Source organism: Gallinula chloropus (genome assembly GCF_964237585.1).
Source record: "Gallinula chloropus genome assembly, chromosome: 23".
NCBI classification, from domain to species: Eukaryota; Metazoa; Chordata; class Aves; order Gruiformes; family Rallidae; genus Gallinula; species Gallinula chloropus.
The window spans coordinates 6068915-6093030 of NC_140108.1; the positions used below are offsets into that span (position 1 = coordinate 6068915).

The 24116-nt window shown below is 50.9% G+C and overlaps 1 protein-coding gene across 1 annotated transcript in view; it reads right to left on the reverse strand.

The window, feature by feature from the left end:
- Nucleotides 1-1309: 1309 nt before the first annotated feature.
- USP48 (ubiquitin specific peptidase 48) overlaps nt 1310-24116 on the reverse strand; it is a 32480-nt gene continuing 9673 nt past the window's right edge. Inside the window, exons 10-28 of the mRNA XM_084274576.1 lie at nt 23395-23520; nt 21493-21642; nt 18494-18694; nt 16728-16842; nt 16428-16558; nt 14972-15043; nt 11835-11959; nt 11548-11670; nt 9547-9608; nt 8884-8994; nt 8130-8260; nt 7818-7924; nt 5365-5469; nt 4757-4912; nt 3812-3937; nt 3294-3342; nt 3078-3104; nt 2728-2951; nt 1310-1359 (exon numbers count right to left, since the gene is read on the reverse strand). Of these exons, the coding sequence (XP_084130702.1) occupies nt 2929-2951; nt 3078-3104; nt 3294-3342; nt 3812-3937; nt 4757-4912; nt 5365-5469; nt 7818-7924; nt 8130-8260; nt 8884-8994; nt 9547-9608; nt 11548-11670; nt 11835-11959; nt 14972-15043; nt 16428-16558; nt 16728-16842; nt 18494-18694; nt 21493-21642; nt 23395-23520 (1940 nt within the window). The 3' untranslated portion in view covers nt 1310-1359; nt 2728-2928. The remainder of the gene's footprint in view (nt 1360-2727; nt 2952-3077; nt 3105-3293; nt 3343-3811; nt 3938-4756; nt 4913-5364; nt 5470-7817; nt 7925-8129; nt 8261-8883; nt 8995-9546; nt 9609-11547; nt 11671-11834; nt 11960-14971; nt 15044-16427; nt 16559-16727; nt 16843-18493; nt 18695-21492; nt 21643-23394; nt 23521-24116) is intronic.

The following is a 24116-nucleotide window of genomic DNA, read 5'->3' on the forward strand; positions in this document are numbered from 1 at the left end:
GGGGAACGCTGGAGCTCGTGGGGAACGTCGTGGCTGCGGAGTTGAGGACTCGGCTGGGCAACGCAGTCAGCTCAAGGAGAGGTTTTATTATTGTAACGTTAAACAACAACAAAATGAACAGTAAATTAGAAAAAAAAAACAACAACAAAAAAAGGAAAAACCAAAGAAAAAAAAAAACCACCAGAAAAAGGAATTTCCAGGAACTATGTACACAGGGAGCGCTTGGCTCTGGGCAGAAGCTCCGGGCCGTTCCCGAAGGACGGAGCAGTTTCTGTGGTACCCAATTCCTGCCGCCATCTTTACCTTAGGAAAGAATTTGCGGGTCCAAATCGCTCCCAAACCCACCTTTTCAGGGCACTTTGCCCCAAATTTCCACCCCCCTTCCCCCCCCCCCCCCCCCCATCCACCCCCTGCCCAGGGATGGAGCTGAAATCCCTCGGATAAAATGGAGCTGGGAGGGGATGGGGGTGTGGGGTGTCCATCCACCCCCCCCTCAATAGCTCTTCTTGCAGCCCCAAAATTCTGCAATCTGTTAAAAAGAACTACACCCTAAGCTGGGGGGCAGCAAGGTGCATCTTGCCCCCCCCAAATTTGAAAGGATGAGGAAACATCTTAATGGGGTGATGGAGCCACCTTGGCATCACCCCACTCTGAGGGCTGGAAGGGGGATGCTGGTTCTGGCTACTCACAGGGATGCTCTTGGGGAAGGGGAGGGGGGCTACAGCTGTAAATCCCCCTCCCCTTCCCCCAAATAATTATCAGTGCATCCCTAAAAATGAGAATAGAAGAGAAATTGTCCCAAAGAGACTGGGATATGGGGAATGTGCCACCCATCCACACCCCCCCATCATCTTTGCCGTCTCCCAGCAGTCCCCAAGGAAAAGTTGACTAAAAGCTGTTAAACTATCCCAGGTTTCTTAAAAACAAAGGCAAATCAACCCAAATTTCGCAGCTAATGGGGGGGGGGGGGTGATGACATGACCCACAAACCAACCCCCCCCCACTGAGGATGAAAATAAACCATGGGAGTTTGGGAAGAGAAAGCGAGCGGCCGCGGAGCCGGGGTGGGAAGCTGGAGGTGTGGAGTGGGAAGAGGTTTGTGTTTGGTCCTTCCTCTCCCAACTGCTCCGTTACTCCTGGGCTGTATGGAAAGAGCAGGGGGGGCAGGATGATCCATAAGGGGGGGTAACGGGTTTGGCTTTAAGGGAGGGGAGCACAGGAAGCCATGGGGAGGCCTGGGCATCCCTCACCCCAGAACACCAGGCGCTCCCGCGGCCGCCACACCCTCCTCTGGCTTTATTCAACCTGAGGGTGGGTGTCCTGCAGTGCAAGGTGCTGTGAGTAAGGCATTCCGGGTGACTGGAAGAAGGGAGAAGCAACACCCATGTTTCAGGGAAGGTGGGAAGGAGGAAGGTGGGAATTCCCAGCCCGTCAGCCTCACCGCTGTGCCCGGGAAGATGGTGGGAGAAGATCCTTCTAGAAGCTCTGCTAAGGCACGCGGAGGGCGGGGAGGTGAGTGGAGGCAACGAGCAGGGCTTCACCAAGGGCAAGTCCTGCCTGACCAACTGACCCAGGGGCCTTCTACAAGGGGGGTGGACAAGGGAAGGGTAGTGGCTGTCATCTGGCTGGGCTTCTGCAAGGCTGGGGACACTGTCCCCCCACCCAACATCCTTCTCTCCAAGCTGAAGAAATACGGATCTGATGGGTGGACTGTCCGGTGGAGGGTTGGGAGGATGGTCACCTCCAGAGGGTGGATGTGGGCAACAGCTCTGTGTCCAGATGGAGAGGGCTGACAAGAGGTGTCCCTCAGGGATCCATACTGGGACCAGTCTGGCTTAACATCTTCATCAACAAGAGACAGTGAGATGGAGCACACCCTCAGCAAGTGTGCGGCTGACACCGAGCTGAGAGGTGGGTTGACAACGCCAGAGGGGTGGGATGTCATCCAGAAAGGCAGGGACCAGCTGGAGAGGTGGGTCTCTGCAAACCTCATGAAGTTCAATAAGGCCAAGCACAAGGTGCTGCCCTTGGGTCAGGACAATCCTCTGCCTGGGGATGGTGTGATGGGGAGCAGCCCTGTGGAGAAGGACTTGGGGTACTGATGGGTACAGAGCTGGACAGCAGCCAGTGATGGGCACTCACAGCCCAGAAGGCCAATGGCAGCCTGGGCTCATCACCAGAAGCATGGCCAGCAGATTGAGAGAGGGGATTGTCCCCCTCTGCTCTGCTTTGGGGAGACCCCCCTGCAGTGCTGCATCCAGCTCTGGAGCCCTCAGCACAGGAAGGACACGGACCTCTTGGTCCAGAGGAGACCACGAGGATGCTCCGAGGGCTGGAGCACCTCTGCTACCCTGACAGGCTGAGGGAGCTGGGCTGGTTCAGCCTGCAGAAGAGAAGGCTGTGGGGAGACCTCTGAGCCCCTCCCAGTCCCTGCAGGGACCCACAGGAAAGCTGGGCAGGGCTGTTTGTAAGGGCAGGGAGCCACAGGATGAGGGGTGATGGGTTAAACTAGAGCAGGGCAGGGTGAGATGGGACATGAGGAAGAAGTTCTTCCCTCTGAGGGTGGTGAGACCCTGGCACAGGTTGCCCAGAGATGTGGTGAAGACCCCATCCCTGGAGACCTTCAAGGTCAGGCTTGCTGGAGCTCTGAGCACCCTGCCCTAGTTCAAGGTGTCCCTGCTCACTGCAGAGGGTGGGATTAGAAGGTCTCTGAAGGTCCCTTCCTACCCAACGCATCCTGGGATTCCCTTGTTATCAGAGGGAGGGGGCCAGCCATTTCAGAGTGGGTTTCTGCCTTCTGGAAGAGTCAAAGAGTTCAGTCCTGTATCCACCTCTGGTTGGTTGGTTGGTTGGTTGTCTCTTTTAATGCCCTACCATAGAAAATCCTCTTCCCTTCCACTCGGTCTGTCACCAGCGTTGAGAAGAGCATCAGTGGCCCAGTAACCCAGTCCCTGCAGGGGGAAGACACCACCAAAAAAACAAACCAAAAACCAAAGATGATGACGCTTATGGGATGGAGAGGAAGTCAGAGTGAGCTTAAGTAAAACAGGGGAGGGGATAAACCAACTCAGACTCACCTTTAAAACCTTCTTCACGCATAGAAACTGGATGGGAAGAAAAGAGGGTGGGGTTAGAAGTGTCTGGACAGGATTTGGTTCCCCTCCTGAGTGGCAGGGATGAGGTTTTGTATCTCATCTCTACCCAAACCCAACATAATCCCTGACCACCAGTTAATTCTCCCCAAAACCAGAGCAGTGAAGTGCCTTCCCTGAGCCCCAAACCTTCCCACTCACCGTGCATAATGTTGTCCATCGCTGCGTAATCCGCGATGGGCTCATCAGCCTGGGAAAGAAAGAGGAGCAGGGGATTAACGAGCAACCAACCTCGTTAGGAAGTTCCCAATCTGAGTGGTGCTGCCCAAACACCACCCAGGAGGACTCACTCCCTAACCTGGTTGTGTTTTGGGGTGACAAGGGGACTCACTCCCTAATTTAGTCGTGTTTTGGGGTGACAAGGGGACTCGCTCCCTAATTTAGTCATGTTTTGGGGTGACAAGGGGACTTGCTCCCTAATTTAGTCGTGTTTTGGGGTGGCACACACAGAGTTCAGCTAATGAATGTTCTTTAAAACAAACCAAACCAGAAGAGAGATGTTTTTTAATGAAACAGGGAAAAAAAGTCATCATTAAACAAGGCCATGGAGCAGCTCAGGGTGGACACGTCCAGCTCATCATAACGAGTTTCCCTGCAGGTGGTATTAATTAAATAAACCAGGGAGTTGAGTTAGTTGAGTTCCCCCCACTTCCTGTTACCTTTAATAAAATGACAGACTCAGGGATGACTCCCAGACTGCCCAGTGTCGCCGTGTCGTCGCTCAGGATCTTCCCATTGAGTGACAGAGTCTGGTCGAAGGGAGCAACTGAAAATGCATGCATGATCTGTGCCAACACAATGAGACAGGCTGATTTTGTGTGGAGGGATTAAAAAAAACCCCCACCCCAAATAAACCCCCAAACACCCCCCCAAAAAACCCACCCACCCAACCCCATCCCCACCCCAGTTAGAGGAGCAACATGTGTGTGGGATTTCATCATACTCATTCCCTCCGTCCCCTCACATCTGCAGGCTCTGAATGTTGTGTTTTCTTATTCAAAACGACTCATTCATAGAATCATAGAGTCACAGACTGGTCTGGGTTGGAAGGATTAATCAGTTCCAACCCCCCTGCCACAGGCAGGGACACCAACCTCCAGGCCTGGAGCTACACATGGTTGCCCAGGGCCCCATCCAACCTGGCCTTGAACACCCCCAGGGATGGGGCACCCACCACCTCTCTGGGCAGCCTGTTCCAGTCCCTCACCACTCTGTAAAGAACTTCCCCCTAATATCTAACTTAAACCTTCTTTCCTTTAGCTTTAATCCATCCCCCTTCTGCCATTATCTGCCCTTTTAACAAGCTGATTCCCCTCCTGTTCCTCTGCTCCCTTCAGATACTGGAGGCTGCAGTGAGGTCCCCCCACAGCCTTCTCTTCTCCAGGCTGACCCAGCCCAGCTCCCTCAGCCTCTCTCCATAGGGGAGCTGCTCCAGCCCTCTGAGCATCTCCGTGGCTCCTCTGACCCCTCTCCACCAGCCCCACATCCTTCTTGTATTGGTGGCCCCAGCTCTGGACACAGGACTCCAGCTGGGGCCTCAGAAGGGCAGAGTACAGACCTTTCTTTTAAAGAAAGACCTTCCTCTCCTAGGAGAAAGGTCTCACCTGTATTTTCAGCTCCTTCAGTGTCTGATTAGCAGAGACAAGCAGGGCTTTCTCCCCCCTGACTTTCCGGTGCCGGGTGCTGCGCCTGATGCCTTGTTTTTGGTAAGTGATGTAGCTCTGGTGTGAGATCTTCCGGCGTTTCGTGCCACCACTGGCCTAGAAACAAGAGGGGAGAAAAAAAAAGAGAAGGAAAAAGAGAAGTTGGAAGTTTAAAATTTGAGATTGGTGGAAAAGAGGATCTCCCTGTATGCTGGATGGTGTTCCAGAGGAGTCGGGCATGGGAGGGAAGGTGGGAAGCGCTGAAAAGCTGCTTTGAAAGCCCAATTGCTGCGTGGAAATGGCAGGAGGACTGAAGGATTTGCCTTGGAAGCTCAGTTCCTGCTTCCAAAGTGGATCACCAGCCAAGGGCACGAGTCTCCAGCAATACTGGATCTCTCCAAAAACACAGCAACAGTGCGGTGCTGCCGCTTAAAAACCAGTAAAGGACAATTTTAGACCCTCTTGCTTTCACCTGCCAGGTGTAAAACAGAGAAGGGAGGGCTGTGCTGAAGTGCTGACAAGAGGATGATGCAAAACCCACAGATCCTGGCAGGGTTTTTGATCTCTACCTGGTTAAAATCTGGGTCTTGTTCCCCCTCTGGCTTGTTTTCCTCCCTTTCCTCTTCAGCTTCTGAGCTGCTCACGTTCAGCTCCGGAGCAGCGTCCTTCATTACCTGAAGTCATAAAAAAAATCATTCTCTGTAACTAACCTGACAGCACAGTGTGTGGAAAAACAGCTCACAGAGACCTCCAGGATGCCACCTCGATCCCACAAAGCGAGGCAGAGCAGGAATCACCCAGGGAATCTGCTCTGTGTGCTCAGCAGAGCCTTTTCCACCCCTTCCCAGCTGCATCGAACCATGGGGGGAATTGGCTCAGGAGAAGGAGCTTCTCCATCAAACTGCAGGTGCTTCCTGTGGCTCAGGACCTAAACCTCCTCTCTCTGCAAAGGGAAAGTCTCCCGGGGCCTGAGCTGATTTCTTTCCCATTAGCTGGCTGCTTCTCTGGCTCATCTGAGTGTATTCCAAAAGCCCTAATGCAGAGAAATGAGTATTATCTGTAAATTAGACGCTTCTCCATCCCTGCAGCAGGCTGGCAGAGGCACTCAGCACCATTATTTATGGGTCTGGAGGTTGTAAGTAAAAGAAATGTAAATAATTTACACACACACGTAAATAAAAAGGACTCTCAGCTCTGTGTAAATCCCTCCAGGAGGCAGGGATCTGGATTCACATCTATGCTTCACCTGGAGCTGGGGTTTGCAGGAGCCCTGGAGATTGGCAGGCTCTCCATCAGGAGAGCTCGCTTCTCCATCACTTAAGGATGCAATCCCAGCTCCCCAACACCCAGTGCCAACCGCTGCCTCCCCGGAGCGCTCCGGATTCCAGCGCTGCTGCCCTACATGGATTTAGGCAGGACAAGGGGGATGGATTAAAGCTGAAGGAGGGGAGGTTTAGATGAGATATTGGGGGGATGTTTTTTACAGAGAGAGTGGTGAGGGGCTGGAACAGGCTGCCCAGAGAGGGGGTGGGTGCCCCATCCCTGGGGGTGTCCAAGGCCAGGTTGGATGGGGCCCTGGGCAACCTTGTGTAGCTCCAGGCCTGGAGGTTGGTGTCCCTGCCTGTGGCAGGGGGGTTGGAGCTCTGTGACCCTTGGGGTCCCTTCCAACCCAGACCAGTCTGGGATTCTATGATTTAATATGATTATGGCTTCCCTGTCTTGCAGAGTCGGCCCGAGGAGCTAACAGGGGGTTTGTGGAGGAGCAAGGGGATGGGAAATGCTCCCTGATTTTGTAAATCAAACCCAGGAGGGATGGGAGCAGCAGCTTGGAGTGTCGCTGCTGGCAGGCGTTGCTGCCGCTCCGCATCCCGCCGGGCTGCCCTCTTAATGAGGGATTTGGGAGGCGAGCTCTCGCCCCCTCTCTGCAGCTCCAGCTGCTCGGCAAAGAATAGCTGCCTGTTCCCTGCCAGCCCCACGTGTGAGCACGGCCCTGTCCAGGAAAACAAAAATCCCAATGAAAAATAACACAAGCCCCAAAGCAAGCACCCTCCTCTGCACCAGAGCCAGCACACAGCTCGGGATCCAGCCCCAAGATGGGGTGAAATCCCGGAGCTGATGGCTCAAGGCCGTGCTGCCTGCTCAGCATCTCACAAGCAAGGTGGAAACCCACCCAGCCTCCAGCACCCGGGGCTTCTCCAGGCTCCAGCTCCTCCCCTAAACCAGCAGGGAGCTAGAAATCAAAGAGAGACAAAATCAACCCCTCCCCTAAAACCCGAACCCCACGCTACACAAACACAGGGAGCATCTTTACCTTGCCCACGAGCTTTGGTTCCCCCCTTAACGCATGAAACGAGCCCTGAGGAGGAGGAGGATTTGCTGCAACCAGCCTTTGGTAGCAGGAAAAGCAATTCTAGACCTGACACCGATCCCACTGGACACCAGTAAAGCAGAGACTGAATTCACAGGTCCACAGGGGATCCTGAAAAACCGTCTCCAAGCTCACCGCCCTCATCAGCGTGGAGGTGAGGAGCTTGTTACTACCTGGGAGTAAACGTCACTCGAGCAACCAGGAAAGGAAATGACAAATATCAGAGGGGGAGGAGAAGAGGGAGAGTCTGATAACACCATTAGGATGACAGACATCATGATGTTGCCTCTTATAAATCCCAGCTGGGAAGATCCATGGAGATACCTGATGATGCAAAAGGGTTCAGTTTGGGAAAAGGAAACCTGAAGGAGCCCAAACTTTCTGAGTGGCCCAGCCAGAATTTTCCCATTCTTTGGGATGGGATAGCTCCTACATGCAGCAGAGCAGCTGCCTTCTGCCTGGGGAAATAGGTCCTGCCCACAGCCACGGGCCACCCAGCGTCCCCACCAGCAGGGCCCAACCCTGCTGGGACACAGCAGGCTGCCACAACTGTCTCACTGCCACATTCAGAATGTTATTTGGGTAACTGGTGTTAATCCCACTTGAACGAAGTGGAGCCAGGATGAGGAAGGAGAGAGGGAGAGCGCCCTGTACCTTTTTATTATCCACCACTTTGTGGATGTAGATGGTGGCTTGGCTGTACTCACGCAAGTCCCGCTCCTGCTGGCATAAGAGCCCTTCCCTGCACTCAGTACAGAGCTCTGGGGAGGCAAGAAAAAAAGAGGAGAAATACATGTAATTGGCTTTGGTTCCTCAGAGACACCAACCTGGGGCGAATCACATCACCAGGGGCATCTCCCAAGCTTGGGATCCCCTTAGATCAGAGCCTTTAGCACCCAAAAAAAAGGGTTGTTTCCCAAAGACTCAGCACCAGTTAATGCAGGAGGCAGCAGGAGAGTCACTCACGGGGCTCAGAGGAGTAGAGCATGCTCTCAGGCTCGTCCCCAGCCACTTGTGTCCGGGTGATTTTGATGACGTGATCCACGATGAAGAGATTCTGAATCCTCTCCCACTCGTTGGGCCATATTAGAGCTATACTGTACAAAGGAAGAAGAAGGTGCTTTATGAGGTGGAGAAGCCAAAGCCTGAGCTCTCAGCCTTCCCCCCTTTTTTTTTCTTATTTAATCCATAAATGAAAGAAAAGCTGCAAAAATCAACCCCAAAACTCCAGCTGCACGGCGGGGCCTGTGCACCCGAGATAACAGGGAAACGGTGTGATTAGTGACGCTGCTCTGCTCCAGTCATGCCTGAGGGGTGGAGGAGGAGGAGGAGGAGAAGAAGGAGGAGAAGATCTGCTACTTTTAGTTCTGCATCATTGCAGAAGCAACGCTACAGAGCATGAACTCCAGCCCAGCGTCGAGCGCCCCGGGGCAAGTCTCACGGAAGGCAAATCGTAAGGAAGCCGGATGTTTCTAGGTCCTGGTCAGATTCAGGGTGGTTTATTGTTAGGGACTAGAGGAGCTGAAGCAAGCTGTCTTTATTTTTTCCTTCCTGACCCAGCAGCCTTTGAGAGTTCATTCAGGTCTTTGCCTTGCACAGAGGCTAAGGTGGGCCGAGTTAATTATGTGCCAGGGAAAGCATTAGCTCTCTGCTCCCCTTGAGGCTTGTTAAGAGATGAAAGCACCCAGCAAAGGGAGACACGTGAAGGGAAGAAACTCACAGTTTGGAGTCATCTTTGGTCATGGAAGAGTAGGTGAACATGAGACCCCCGTGGGGGCAGAGCAGAGCGCTGTTTCCTACCGAGGACACGGGGCTGCATCGCGTCGGCCTCCTGCATGGGCAAAGGAAAGAGGTTTTGCAAAGCTTGGTTGGGTTATTTCCCAACTCTTCCCCCCCCAAAAAAAAACCCTCTGTAGGCAGCTGAGAAGAAATTACAGGGTGACTGTTTGCAGAAGGCATTCCAACAGGGAATAGCAAACTACTACCCAGGAGGAAATCAGATCCACGCTCCTGCGCGTTGCAGAATCACTGCCCTGCCTGTCTAGGAGGACTCACTACCTCCTAAGCACCAGCAGCCCGTGGAAACGGGACCGAGCGGTGACCTTTGCCTAGGACACAGCTCCCAGACAGAGGCAAACACTAATCAGGTTACTATCTAATCCCACCATCTGGTAAAGACATGGTAAACAAGGAAATTCGGCTTCTTGCAGCGCGTTACAACTGGTAGGAGTCCCACGAAGCTCAGCTTCCTCGTCTGCACAAAGGCAAAGCCAAGGGGAACTACACACCAGGGGCTTCAGGAGCAAAATCGTTACCTACAGCCACCCCTCATCCCCCCCAAAAACAGGGAATAAACACCACCAGAGCCCTCAAGTCGAGTTACCTGACAAATTTCCTCCATTCTTCTACAAAGAACTGGGAAACGATGTACAGCTCATCTGTCTCCTGGAGGTGAAGAGTGGAAAGGAAGGAGGGGGGGGGGGGGGAAAGGATCTTTTTTAATTAATCCAGCAAGAGAAGCGATGACTGTTCAGCTTTTTCCCTGCAGTGCTCAGTCTCCCTGAGACCTCAGTGTTTTTACCATGACAACTCCATCCAAGCGCGCTGGGGAAGCCAAGTTAAATAATTTGGGATCAAGTACTAAGCACTTCCAGCCCTAATCTTGTGTTTATTACAAAGTTAATTTAGCTTTAGATCCAATTACCTTTAATTCACAGCAGGAAACGGGCATTTACCCTGCAGCAGCTAAGACTCCCCAGTGCTGTGTTTTCCCTTGCTGGGTACTGGGGGTTTGAAGCAGATGCATCTTTGCATCCTCCTTCACTTCACTCATCAAAATCCAGAAGTTTCTCCTTCTGGCAACAGCCTGGATTCCAAACCATGGCTGCACACTCTCACAAGCATGGGGGTTTAGGATAAAAAAGGGTGATTCTCTGTCCTGGTGGGTTCTGCTCCTGGACAAGAAACCAGCTAGATTCTAAGAGCTGGGTGACAAAAAGCATTTCCATGCTCACCTATCCTCCCTGCTTTCCCTAACGTGGATTGAAGGGCTGACTCCAGCTTTCTGTGGGAAAATTCAGGAATAGATTGCTAATTTTCAGGCTCCCTTCACCTCCTCTAGATGAAACCACTCTGCTTCTTTACTTCCCCTCTTTTGGAACAGGAAAACTCAAAAAGCTGGAGGGAAAAGATCTTCATCTCTTTTTTTTTTCTTAAATCAGGCTCCCTTGGGAAATTCAAAGGGAGATGAGGATGGAGCCTCACTGCCTGGAGACATCCTCCTATTTCAAGCTGATCCATGGTGATGGGCTCCAGCTTTCCATCACCCACCCCAGCTACATATCCAACCTGCCCCCAATACTACCCTGAAACACCACCCTTAGGACCTGGTATCTCTCCAGCTCAGCACAGACCCCCCCCTCATTTCCCATTTAAATACTTATTCACCACTGGAGAAGGCACCCAAGGGTGACAGGGTGCCCTCACACGTAGGAGCAACCGAGGCAGACGCCAGCCAAAGCAGCTTGGCATGATCCAAGAGTCAATCATTAATCAGCTCCAGGAGATGTCCAGCAGCCAAGGCATGGAGCCAAGAGCTTGTGCCATTTCTTTTGAGCCTCCTTGAAGCCCCAGAAAGATCCTGGAGAGCCACACGCTTGTATCGCGGAGAAATCACTACGAGGGCTCTCGTACAACCACTGCTGGATTTGGGGGGAGGCTTCAGCCTTTAGGGAAGCTCTCAGGATGTAGGAGGGTGCAAGAGAACATGTATTTTATCTGATAAAGAGCAAAAACTTGGCTGGCATGAGAAGGCAGGCGAAAAAGCCGCCTCTAGCAGCACGGCTGCACCGTTTTGGTCCTTCCAGGGGCGGATATAACCACAGCAACAATATTGTCGCTGCTTATCTGGCTGACTCGGGGCCAACGACAGCTATGTTGGCACATGAGCCCTTCTCATGTGTCTTTAGCAGGGCTTCAGGCCAGCACAGCTAATCAGGGGAAATCACACCTCGGCACAACGCACGTGGAAGCCGCGCTGGCACGGGCTTCCCAGCCCAGGCACCGTCTCGCTCGGGCCAAGTGAGGGATTATCCAGCATGTCTCTCTCTCTCTCTCTCACAAGCACAAGATTTCTTAGGAGAGAGGTGGTGGGTGCCCCATCCCTGGGGGTGTTCAAGGCCAGGTTGGATGGGGCCCTGGGCAACCTTGTGTAGCTCCAGGCCTGGAGGTTGGTGTCCCTGCCTGTGGCAGGGGGGTTGGAGCTCTGTGATCCTTGGGGTCCCTCCCAACTCAGACCAGTCTGGGATTCTATGATTCTATGAGAGGGATTAAAAAACAACACCTTCCCCCTGAGCCCCACCGTGTTTCACCCGCCTTCCCGTACCTCGGGCCAGCTGCCCAGGCAAGGTCTGCATTTATCATGAAAGAGATTCTGGAGAGAAGTCTTCTGTTCGTTGGCCATCATCTTATGGAGAGCTTGGTTCTGCTGCCCTTCCCGTTCCAACACCTGCATCAAACAGTGAATGAGATGACAGAGTCAGTTCTCAGCCACCGCTGAGGGGTGACTCAACTTCCCTCCGCTGCACCGGGTCACGGTGTTCAAAAGAGAGGTGAAACAGGGCTGTGTCTTCACAGTCAACAAGGGGGTCACGTTGTTTGGCATTCCAATACCTTGCACTGGGAACAGCACTCTCTGTTATTTGGGAATTCAGGGGCCTTTGGAAAATATTGCTTGAGTTTCTCCCAGGCTTCCTTGGAAACCACCCTCCGCTCGTTCTTGGATATGCACAGGTCACCTGCAAGGGAGAGAGGCAAGAGAAGGGCTTTGCTCCTGAGTGGCTCAGTGCTGCAGTGCAGCCCTAACCAGATTGAGGAGATTAGGGGGTATCAACGATGGGGATGACATTCACGCGCTGATCGGCCAACGCCGCGTCAGCAAAAACCCCAGCACAAACAAACCAAGTCACCTTCAACTTCTGTACTGCTTCCTTCTTAGGATGGGGGTGGGATATAAACCTCCTGACTTTGAATCCTCTGGATTTCGAAGCTCATGAACCCAAACTGCTGATTGTGGTAAAGAGATGCTTGGAAAACCAAGGAGAAGCCAAAGAGGGCCCAGGGCTACTGTGTTCTGGTCCTGGCTACCCATAGCTACTCGTGTACAGTGATTCCACCTCCCAAACTGCAGCCTAACCCTGTGCCCCATGAAACAGGAGCCAGGTGCTTTCTGCACCTCTGAACAAACAAAACCAGCGCTGTATCATCTCAGGAGGCTTTGTGTGCCCCTATCCAAGCACCTCCAAATCTGGACAGGACAGATTGGTGTACCCTATCACAGAATCCCCAGGTTGGAAAAGACCTTTACGATCATCAAGTGCAACCCTAGATCTGCTCTAGGGAATAACTGGGGTGTGAAGACATGGAACAAGATTGAGCAGCTATCCCCCAGGCAACCTGCCTGCTGTATTCTTCATCCTGATGCTCAAGTGGCTCAGGGTTAAAGAAACCAACCCAAAACAACCCCAAAGAAGGGTTTAGCACGAGTTATTCATCATTTTAGCAACAGCCGTAGCAGAAATGTCCAGCTCAGACATTCAGACACCATGTGTGTGCACAACACCCATTCCAATGGACAAACAGGGCTTGGGAGAACCCAGGGCTGAGGGCTCAGGGATCCAAACTGCTGCCACACAATTGCTGAGGGGAAATCACAACCTGGGAAGTCCAGGCATGAGAAATAAAGAGGATGAGTTGTTGCTGCACTGAGATGCAAAGCAGAGCTGGAGATGGTGTGGGAATATTCATGCCTCAATCAGTCAGCAAGAGGGGTGCAAAAAGGCAACTGCAAAGGACGTGATACCTCGTTGCCTGAAGAGCTACAGAAAGAAGACAGGGAGAAAAGGCTGCCTTTCCCCTCTGCTAGCTCTTTAACATTACAAGCAACTCCTCAAGCTCACGGACCCGTCGGCTTTCCTGGCTCCAGCCAAGGCTGGATTCCTGCCAGCCCCCAAGGGAAAAAAAAGGAAATAAATAAAACAAAAAGAAGCAATGCTCTCCTCCTGTTTTTCCTCTAATAAACAAAGGTCGGGCTGGACCGCTTCGATGCGGCATTTGGCCGCTTGTTCATCATCAAACAGGACCAAGCGGCGCAGCTTTGGCATCTGAGGAGGCAGGACCAGGCTGCTTTCCAAAGCCAGTGAGGATGGGGAAAAGAAAAACCCAAGAACCACAAAACCCCAACAAAGGAGCTTGTATAAATATGTGTCCTGACACCACGGGATTAATGAAAACAGATTAATAAGCTGTTGAGTGAAAAAGGTGGAAAAATCAGGTCGAGGTATGTGGGGAACAAGTGTTTTGCCATCTGGAAGATGAGGATTCCTCACCACTGATGACCCTCCCACAGCCCAGGGACACGTTTTGGGCAGGGACATCTAAAGAAATCTTAACTTGGTGTGTGGAAAAAACGATTCTCTGGGGTCAGGCAGCTAGCAGAGAGCGAGAAACTGCTGTGAAGATGCAAAGAGGCTTCTTCAGAGAAGGGCCGGATGGCATTTCTGGAGGCCAGCCAGACCTCACAGACGAGCGCTGGCTTTTCCAGAGCCTGCCATCGAGGCAGGAGCTTCCTCCCCTGCAAGATTAAGGCTGCAGCTTTCACTGATCTGCTCCAGAGGGAAATTTTAAAGGTGGAAAGGGTGTTTTCCCCAGGAGCAAATCGGAAGTCAGCTCAAGATGCTGAGGTCTGACCCCCACGTTTAATATGATTTATTCTCCATGACCAAAAGTCACAGATCAACCAGCGATTTCCCAGCCTCATATTTTCAAATAAGCCTCTTTGACCTATTTTTATCATGTCTGGCTGCATTAAATGTTTCATCACCACGCTGCATGCTCTTATTTAACAGCAGCAGCCTGGCAGCGATGGGAAATAACAGCATTAAAGGCTCTGAATCGCAGCTAACACCACCACAAAGTGCTTAAACACTCGAGGCTTTAGCAAGCCATTACTCTACATCCTTGATTAGCCTTGACGACACCAGGCGTGAGGCTAATTTATGGCACGGTTCTTTCCTACGAGGAACAAACAGGAGCAGAGTTTGGCCTGGGAATGACACCCAGGCTGGGGGAAAAAAGGTGAGATTTAAACAACAGGGTAGTCAAGGAGGTAGGTAATGAACCATCCCTTCACAAACCAGCTAACATCGGGTCAAAACCTTGTGTAAACAGACACTGAAGCACAGCAGGTGGGTAAATCGATATCCTTAGCGGTCCCAGCCACTGGCAGAGAAACCCAGGTAGCCAGTTAGCTAAGTGCTCCTGTTTTCAGGAAAACAAAGGAAGAATCCCAGCTTCCACTTGGAATATCCCAGCTCCCACCTTGGAGTATCCCAGCTCCCACCCCGGAGTATCCCAGCTCCCACCCTGGAGTATCCCAGCTCCCACCCTGACCAATTTACACTTATTTTTCTCCTACTACTTCCAAGAGCTTCCAAAGAACTGCAGATCCTGGGTGCTGCCCATCACTTGGTAAGCCAAAGGAAGAGATGCTTCCACAGCCCAGTGCTCCCTGCAGCCTTCACAGCCCTCTCACTGCCTTGCAAAATTGGGGATGGCAACGTGACAGCACTCACAAACTCAAAGTCCGAGTGTTGGGGTACACCAGGCAAATGAAAACAAAGAGCATTTTCTCAGTGACCACTGAGAAACCATCTTGTTTTGGCCTTAGATGGAGCAAAGGCTACAAGGTTAATGTCTTGAGCAGTGGGCAACAAGAGAGATATTCAGCTCCATCCCCCGTAGAGACTTACCATGTGGGCAAACGATGTCTTTATTAAAATTTAACTCCTCTTCCTCCTCTCTCTTATCTTCATTTGATTCATCTAATTAAAACAAAACAAAACAAAAACCACAACACAACCCAAACCCCAAGATCTCACAGAGTTCCCCTCCCAAGGAAAGGACAAAAATCTTTTGATGGGGGGTGGGAGGGAAGGAGCACTGCCACCTTTCAAATTGCACTAAAACCCTTAACCCAAGGGAGACTTTGGAAGCAAATTTGTAATTCTGAAAAGCCTTGGGCTCTGGGCAGGCTGCATTACAGCCTACAGGCCTCGTAGGAGTGCTTTGAAGTGCAGGGAGCACAAGCCAGTCCTTTGTGAGATTACAAAGGAGGCATTTGTTCCGGCTAAACCTCCACAGGGGTCTGCTGCTCCCAAAGATCTCGGGATTAAACCCAAACACAAGTCTAGGTATGAGAGCAGGGAGCAGGAAACCTTCCTGGTGAAATATTCCTCAGCTTTTTTTGCCTTGAGGATACTGATCTAAACCAGATGCTGCCTGCCAAACGAAGGGGGAGCCTGCCAGGGGTCTGAGAAGCCCCACCTTAACGTAGAAATTATGGGACAGAAGTGTTGGCCACTGAACTGGAGCAGGATTAACATGGTAATATGTGAGGAAGTGACAGTAATATGTTAGGAAGCATCGCTAACGACCTGCCTAATGAGCAGGCTGGCTTGTGAGTAGTTCTTGTGAGCACTACTGGGAGTTGCAACCTGTTGTGAAACCAAAGGTGGGAAATGGAGGAAGAGGAGCAGTAACTATGGGGAGAAGGAGCCTTTCCTCCCTCCGGGGATGGCTGTCATTAGCTGGTCATCTCTACTTCCAGCCAAAGAAACTTCTCTCCCCTCAGTTCCAAAAGGAAAGAGCTCAACAAAATACCCAGTTTCTAAAGGTTTAAAAGAGCAGAGGGCAAATAAAAACCCACCCATCTATTCCTATGGACTCCTGACGTGGGTGTGGCTGAGCTGAACTCATGATTTATTAGGGTTGGGTTTTTTTTCTCTGTAGGCTGCGTTTTCCCTGTGTCACTTATCATCCATAGACCTTTGCAATAAACATATTCATCCCTTCCCCAAGGTAACTGTCATGGTTTTTCCTCCCCCCCTCCTTCCCCTGCGCTCTCTCATTCAGATAAAAGCAAATGAAAAGATCATGTGGCTGGGGAGGTAATTTTACACAGCTTTGAAAAACTACTTATTACCTCATCATCTTCTCCCAGTACAAAGATCACCCAGTAGTTTTGAAGCTTATCAAATAATAATAATAAAAAAAACCTCCTTAAATGAAGGAGCTTTTTATTTATCATCCTTTCCTCCCTACTCATCCAAGGGATGGAAAACAAGCTACAGGAACACCTGACGCGTGTCTTTTGTTAGGAGGGATCAGTCAGAGCTGGTGGGTCTCTCTCTCTCTCTCTCTCTCTACCTTTGTTTGGTGCATTTCCATTCATTTTTCCATTACTGGGCTCCGTGTCTTCATCTTGCTCATTTAATTGCTCCAGAGCCAACTGACGCCAGCCCCTCAAGGACGCTTTTCCAACCCAAAACCCGTCGTTGCTGCAGAGAGAGAACAGCGTCGGCAACGCGAATCACAACTCTGCTTCTCCTTCCGAGCCCAAGCAGTAACATCTTGAGGGGGAAAAAAATATTGAAGCCCTTCTAAAACAGTAAAATATTAAACCAGGGAAAGCTCTGAGAGTGGCTGAAAGCATCAGGACTTACATACCCCTTGACTGTTATCTTCAGCAAGTCCATAACAGTTTTGTAGTCTTTGTTTAACTGGTTTTTCAGCCTCAGGATTCGACACCTTTCTACCACGCAGTCCTTGCAAAGTGCTTTGACTGGAGGGAGGGGGAAAGAAACACAGTTTATTGCAGCTTCTCACTGGTTTGAACGTGCTCAGGCAGGTACAGACCGGCTCTCCTGCCTCTAGATGGGAGATTTTGCACGGGGAGGAGGAGATCCCTGGGGTTATGGCCAGATCAGGCCATAAAAAGGGTTCAGATGAGGCGTGATCTGTTCAGCCAGCTTCACAACTCAGTGTCAACAGTTTGCCATCCCTACCGCCAAGTTACACTGACACAGCATCACTGGAGTCAAAAGGCAGGATGCTTTAGGCATATACAAGGGGATAAAAAACCCATTTCTATCATATTTTACCAGTTAAACCCTCATAAACAACCCCACACCCTCCTGCAAAGCTCCACTGGACAGGCAGCAGCGGAAACCCTACAGCTTGGGGGGTGGGTGGGGGTCTAACCGCCAAGTTACATGGACACAGTGCCATGGGAGTCAAAAGGCAGGATGCTTTAGGCACATACAAGGGGATAAAACCCCCATTTCTATCATATTTTACCAGTTAAACCCTCATAAACAACCCCACACCCTCCTGCAAAGCTCCACTGGACAGGCAGCAGCGGAAACCCTACAGCTTGGGGGGGGTGTGGGGTGTCTGTTTTCATCATGGTCCCATCCAGGGAAGTGGAGTCGGAGAAAGTAGCACATCCCACCCATCCCTCCCCTCATCCCACCCACCTCTCCCCACAATCCAACCCAGCCCTCAATGAAAAAAACCTGCAGGCAATCTTCCAGTTGACTAATAAACGTTGGCCTGGTTTTTCACCCCCCTCCTTACAAAGGCTGCCTGCGTCACAGCACTTTCTTCCCTATAAGCTCCTAGCAGGAGCTGAGCTAATTTGGTCTTGGTGGGAGTTATCGAGCTCCTTTATAAAAGAAACTTAAGCCTGGGGCTTGACTAAGGGATGCCCAAAGACCACAGAGGCTGGGCTGACCCCAAAAAAGGAAAACACACGACTGATGCCTGCAAGATGAGGGTGTAAGCCCACAGGTACGTGCACCCCTCAGATCCTGCAGCTCAGGACAGGTTGGAGGTGAAAGAAAGGGAATGAATTTCTTAGCCACATTGCTCTGGAGCGCAGGTTGCTGGCAAGAGGCAGCACAGACCCGCCTGGTCCCCAAAATGCTGCCCACACAAGATGTGTAGGTGCTGTGGGCATGGGAAAAAATCATTTTTAAGAGTCTAGGGGGGTAGGTTTTGCATGTGGAATTTTGTTATTTTCTAGAATCAGCTTCAGTTATTACATTTTCTAACCTAAACACACCTTTGCTTTCTCTGAAATACCCCCACGTGCAGCTCTTCCCAGAGTGTAGAGCTCAGGTCTGAACCAGAGCCTGAGCTCAGACTAACTGCATTTTGTGGGATGCTAATATAATTAAGCAGTATTGATAAAAACACAACCAACAAATCACCTGGAAATACCAGCACAGCACAAAAACTGTGTGTAGAAACAGAATCACAGAATTGTAGAGGTTGGAAGGGACCTCAAGAGATCATTGGGTCCAACCCCTCCAAATTGATGATGATAAAGGACAGCTGAAAATGGGGTTGGGACTGGAACAAGGCTCCAAATGCCATTCAGCACACGAGAACATGATTTGAGAGGGTGTTTCTACCCACTGCCATCCCCTTACCGTTCAGCCGGGGCCCTCCTCCGTACGTCCTGTAGAAGAAATCAGCCACGTATTCCGATATCCTCTTCATGAAGGAGATTTTATCAGGGTGGAGTTTGCCATGTGAGCACAGGCAGGCTGTGTTATCAATAGGTTTAGGAGGGGTGGACTCATCCAGCCATTTCTGCAGCCATTCGAGAGAGATGAAGTCGTATGGAGAACCTGGAATGGGGGGGGGAGAGAGAAACAAGCCCAACTGTGTCAGCTAAACCATGGCACAGCAGATGGTACTTTATAATAACTCCATTATTCAATGGTACTTTTAAAATTGAAGAGGTTATCACTGGTGATGACATCCTTGTGGTACATCTGGTACAGCTTCCCTCATGCAATTCTCATCCCCTGGTTTAGAAGAGAGGAGCACGGCGGAACGAAGATAAGAATGGTGAAGGGGCTGGAGGGCAAATCCTCTGAGGAGCAGCTGAGGGAGCTGGGGGTGTTCAGCCTGGAGAAGAGGAGGCTGAGGGGAGACCTTATCACCCTGACAGGAGGGTGCAGAGACGTGGGTGATGGTCTCTTCAGCCAGGGGACAGGAGACGGGACAAGGGGAAATAGCCTCAAGCTGCCCCAGAGCAGGGTCAGAGCAGATGGGAGGGAAAAGTTCTTCACTGAAAATGTTGTGGGGATGTGGAACAGGCTGCCCAGGGAAGGGGTTGAGTCATCATCCCTGGATATGTTTAAAAAAAGTGTAGATGAGGTGCTCAGGGATCTGGTTTAGCACAGGACAGGAACAGTTGGACTCTATGATCTTAAAGGTCTTTTCCAACCTTGTGATTCTGTGAATTCAAGCCCTCGATACGAAAGAGTGGAGAGTTCCAAGTAGGAATCCTTTCGGACCACTAAGCCTTTAGGGGTTTATTGGAGGGCAGCTGAGGGAGGCTGAAAGGATTTCCTATCATCCATCAAGGGAGAAATAGAATATTTAAATTGCAGTCATTTTTGAACAGCTCTTTCCACAACAGAGCAAGTTCATCGGGGTGAAGTGAAGAATAAATGGCAAGAGCAGCAAAGAGACGAGGTCAGCATCCGCCTCATCCCTTCAACGCCAACATTTGGGTGTTATTCTGGGCTGCTCTTCCAACTCTGAGTGAGAAACATTCCCAGAGTTTAAGATTTACAGCACAAACAAAAGCTTGCCCAATATTTTTAGTGTCAGAGTGATTTTTTTTGACACCAAGTAGCGGGCTCGCCCTCGCTTGCTGAAGGGGAAACACCTTGTACAACACCAAGGCTGAGGAAGGGGTCAGGATCTGTCCAAGCAGGGAAATAGCTCTGGGTGAAAGCCTTGTATTTCGATACCCAGAGCCAGGATTGATGGGGAAACCCTTCCACAAGACAACTGGGAAATGAGGAGGAAATTAAACCTGTTTGTTTTGACAATGCAAGGGAGTGCGGCTCTGAAACAGAGCAGAAACTTAACCATGAAAACATATCAAATAAACACAAATCCTTAGAGTTTCATACAAAGAAACATCAGAGATGTTACAGGACAATACTTTGCCTTCCAGCCTGCACTGATCTCAGCCAAGCCAGGCTTCAAACCCTCTCTCCTCCAGCAGCATCTTCCTCTTACGCAACGCCGTCGGCTGTGACTTGCAGAGAATCGCAGCGCTGTCAGAAATGCTTTGCTAGTTTGGGATGAAAGCTGCCTCCCCTGGAACATACAGGGTTGTTTTGGTGGGTGGTTTGGGGTTTTTTATCCCTCCTGGAGCTACACAAAGCTGGCAGAAAAAACAGTGTCTGCACAGCTGCAGAGTCCCCAGCTCCATTGGGATCAGACCCAGAGAGGCTCTGGGATGATGCTGCCTCCAGCTGCGCTAGCTGGGATGCATGTGGTACCCTCAGGGCAGCACTTGAGGTCCTGTCATCTTCAAATGAGGGCAGAGGAGCTTTACCCACATCACTCTGAGAGGAATCTATTCCGTTTCTGCTGAGGGGGGAGAAAAAAACCCCACCCTGGAGTTACGCTTGCTGCTCCTTTCTAACAGTGAGTCACAGCAGATTCATCCCTCCACCCCAACTTTGATTTAATGCTGACATTTAGACACCGCTCAGACTCGTGGGGAACCAGCACGATGAGCTGTGACACCCTCCTGTCACTGCCTGCAAAGCCAGGTCTGTAAACAGAGGAGGCAGATATTTACAGGAGCAGAGGAGCTCACTGTCCAGGCTGCTCACATCTCACTGCTGGTTCTGAGCGTTGAGCAACCAGTATTAAAACATAAGAGGTGAGATTTTCTTGCAGGCCACACGATAAAATGGATTTTCAAGGTTTTAATTACAAACTTCCCAGAGTTTTCAGGAGAGGCAAACAGCAGAGAGAGGCTCCCCAACACTGGATGGGCAGAGCAAGTGCTCCCACGTGTGTTATTGTGGGAAATGGGAGAGGAAAAAACAAGGAGGGGAGGGATAAAAGCTCTCGTAAGGCAACAAGATACAAGGAGGAGTAGGGAAGGATTAACCTGTCACCCATTGGACTACAGAGGTTAGACACGGTGCTTCAAAGTACCATGGGGATGAATCAAACCCTTTTCTGCTGGAGGCCAGGCTCTCTCACACCCCGTTACCCGCTGATTAATTCGGATCAACAGCTCCCCAACTCGCCGCGAGCCGGCGATTTGAGAGCAGCTGGTTATTCTGCCTGGATGCTCCTAACCGCTGCGGAGACAAGCTGCTCACCGGGCAGAAGACAAGAGTCACGACGCATGCAAGAGCCCAGGAGACTGATGGATGGGGAAGGAATGAGAAGGAATTAGCCAGAGGCCATGAGAATGAGAGAAAAAAGGAGAAAAATAGGTTAAGACAGAAAAAAGGGGAGAGGGAAAAAGGCAGCGATCCCCCAGCTAAAGGCTTCCAGCGAAGCGTTTCAGGCCACAGAAGCGAGTTGTGGGTTAATTAATGGAACGTTATGAATCTGAATAGGGGTCTGAGAGAAAACACAGCCAGGATATCTGACATACCAGCTTCAGCAGGTAACCTTTTGTAGAGCTCCTTCACCTCTTCATGTTTGATCTTGCCCCTGGCCACGCTCTGTTTGCGCATCTCGGCCATTTCGTTGCACCACTCCTCAAACTTGCAGTTATCGCGCTCGACCAGCTCCTGCAGGAAAGCTGTGAGGAAAGAGAGAAAGAAAGAAAACCCCAAAAGCCCAGTTATTTCAAGGAAAAACGCCAATTATGTTAAATTATCTCTGCCATGGGTTATCTGGGGATAACACTTAAGGCTCAAAATTCCCCCACGCAGCCTCCGACATGCACGTTCTTTCCCTAAGCCGAGTGCACCGACCTCGTTCCCTCCAATATTTAGGGTTTGGACGTGATTAAATGCCACCACCTGAGCTTTTCACCCTACACAAAGCCTGTCCTGACATGCAGCCCCTACAGCCAAGCGTGACCCCAAGGAGAGGGATCAAGCCACAGTGGAAACCCAAGGGCAAAAAGCCTCCAGGAGATGGGAGATAAGCTGGGGAAGATCCCGGTGTCTTGATGGAAAGATGAGAGAACTGGGAATTTTTGCTGTCGCTGATGGAAAAAAAATCCTAACCCAACCCAACCTAAACAAATCAAACCTCAGCAGGGGAAAAGAAAAAAAAAAAAACCCAAGAAGATAAAAACACTTCCCCCTGCTTATCTGAAGCCTTTTCCTATTTTAAAGTGTTTTGAAGAGCCAAAATATTCCCGAAAGGTTAACGCTTGTGCAGCCAGGGAGCACAAAGATCCAGCTTGGGAGAACACAGTGTATTAAAAACCAACCAGCTTGACCTCCTTCAGGTCAGAGCCAAGTTACTTCTCTCCAGCGTCCCAGAAAAGCCACTTTTAACAGCATCAAAGGGAAAATGCCTCAAATTTACAGTTGCATGAAACCTCCCCGCAACCGCACGGCTCCGACTGCTGCCCTTCGCTCCCTGTTCCCTGGCAGGCTTCCACGGGAAACAAAGGCAACCGCCGGGCTGTGCAGGAATTTGGAGCTGGGTGGAGAGGCTTTCGCTGAGTTATTGTTTTAGGCAGAGGGGTAGGAGGAAAAGGAGCAGGAGAGAACATAGGAAACAGACTGAAAATGGAGATCTGAGGCAGGAATTAACATTAATCCTCCCCGAAAACGGGGGGTTTTAGTGACCGTGGGGCTGGGGAAAGGGTTGGCACTGGTATTGGGGAAGGGGGTTTAACCCCTCTGCTTCTAGATAACCCAAACTAACAGTAGAGGCTCAAAGGGGACATACCACCTCTGCTGTCCCTGCTTCACAGGAGAGGGAAGAAGGTGGAACACAGCACCAGGGGCCTCGTTAATATTTCTAATTGAGTAGCAGGCAAACGTGAAGCATCATTAAATCCACAGGCCAAACCCACAGGGATTTCTGCCACCCCCAGTAATTCTAAAGCAAGACACGAGCAGGCTGGTGCAGAGCTCTGGTTAAGGGCTTCCATCCTCTGGTTTTCACACCGTTTACTCTCAGCACAGCAAAGATTCAGCAGAACCTTGATGCCTGTCAGGATTATTCACCTCCAGCGCAGCACGTGCGCCGCTGGTGACATTTAACCACTGGTGACACTTAACCACCCTGTTCGCCTTCAGGCACCTGAGCAGATCCTGAGGGATCCAGGTTGTGAATCCCAACGTCTGCTGTGGCTCCCAGTGGGATAATCTCCTCCTAACCACATCTTGTCTTGCTGCTTCAGACAGAGAGGTCTGAGCGGGCACAGGGGTGGGATTATCAGGCTAATATTGATGATAAGCGCTGGGAAAGCTCCGGAGGGTGAGGGACAACACTCACAAAAGGGGCTTTGAGGACAAACTTGACCCGTGTCTGGCCTGGAGCATCATGAGATGAGATGAAAAGGCCAAGAGAGCCAAAGCTCACTCACCTGGTACTTCGATTGTCAGGGATTTCTCTTGGGTTTGCAGCCTGTACACCAGCATGTAAGCGCTGCGCGAGCAGTGAGTCCCTTTCCTGCACTTGGGTTTGCGAGTCTGGGATTTAGAGGGTTCAGCTGTGGTACAGAAGGGAAATGAAGACACAATTAACACACAAGCTCGTTTACTGGTTCTCTCTTAACGGGATGAGTTTGCCACCTAGCTGGGCTCCCCGCACCCCGCCGCGCTCTGCCAGGCCTCTGCTTTGCCAAGCGTTGGGTTTGGCACGAGCCAGAAATCGGAGCCCAAAAGGCAACCCCAAATCCCTCTGGCATTTCTGGAGGCAGGGTAATTCAAAGGGACTAAAATTAGGAGCCTGTTCTGAGCCACCCTTCTTGCCAGAGCCTTTCTTCTCTCCCCAGTTCAACCTCACCGAGCCAAAAAGCAGCTCTTACAATAACATCCTTTATCTCCCCTCTGCCTCTTGTCCTGGTGTCCTGACACCAAATCTAGGGGAGGAAAAGTCTCATTTACAGGTTATGGGGTATATGAGGAGAGACCCTGCACCTTTTTGTTGGGTAACAAAGTTTTTAAGGAGCAAAGAGCCACAAAAACCACTTCAGAGCAGCTCCTGGAGTGATGTAAACTCCTGTTCCCAGACAGATTGCCAGGCAAGGAAAAAAAAAAACACTTACTTACAGCTGCAGCTTCAAAAAGGAAAATAAAACTCAAC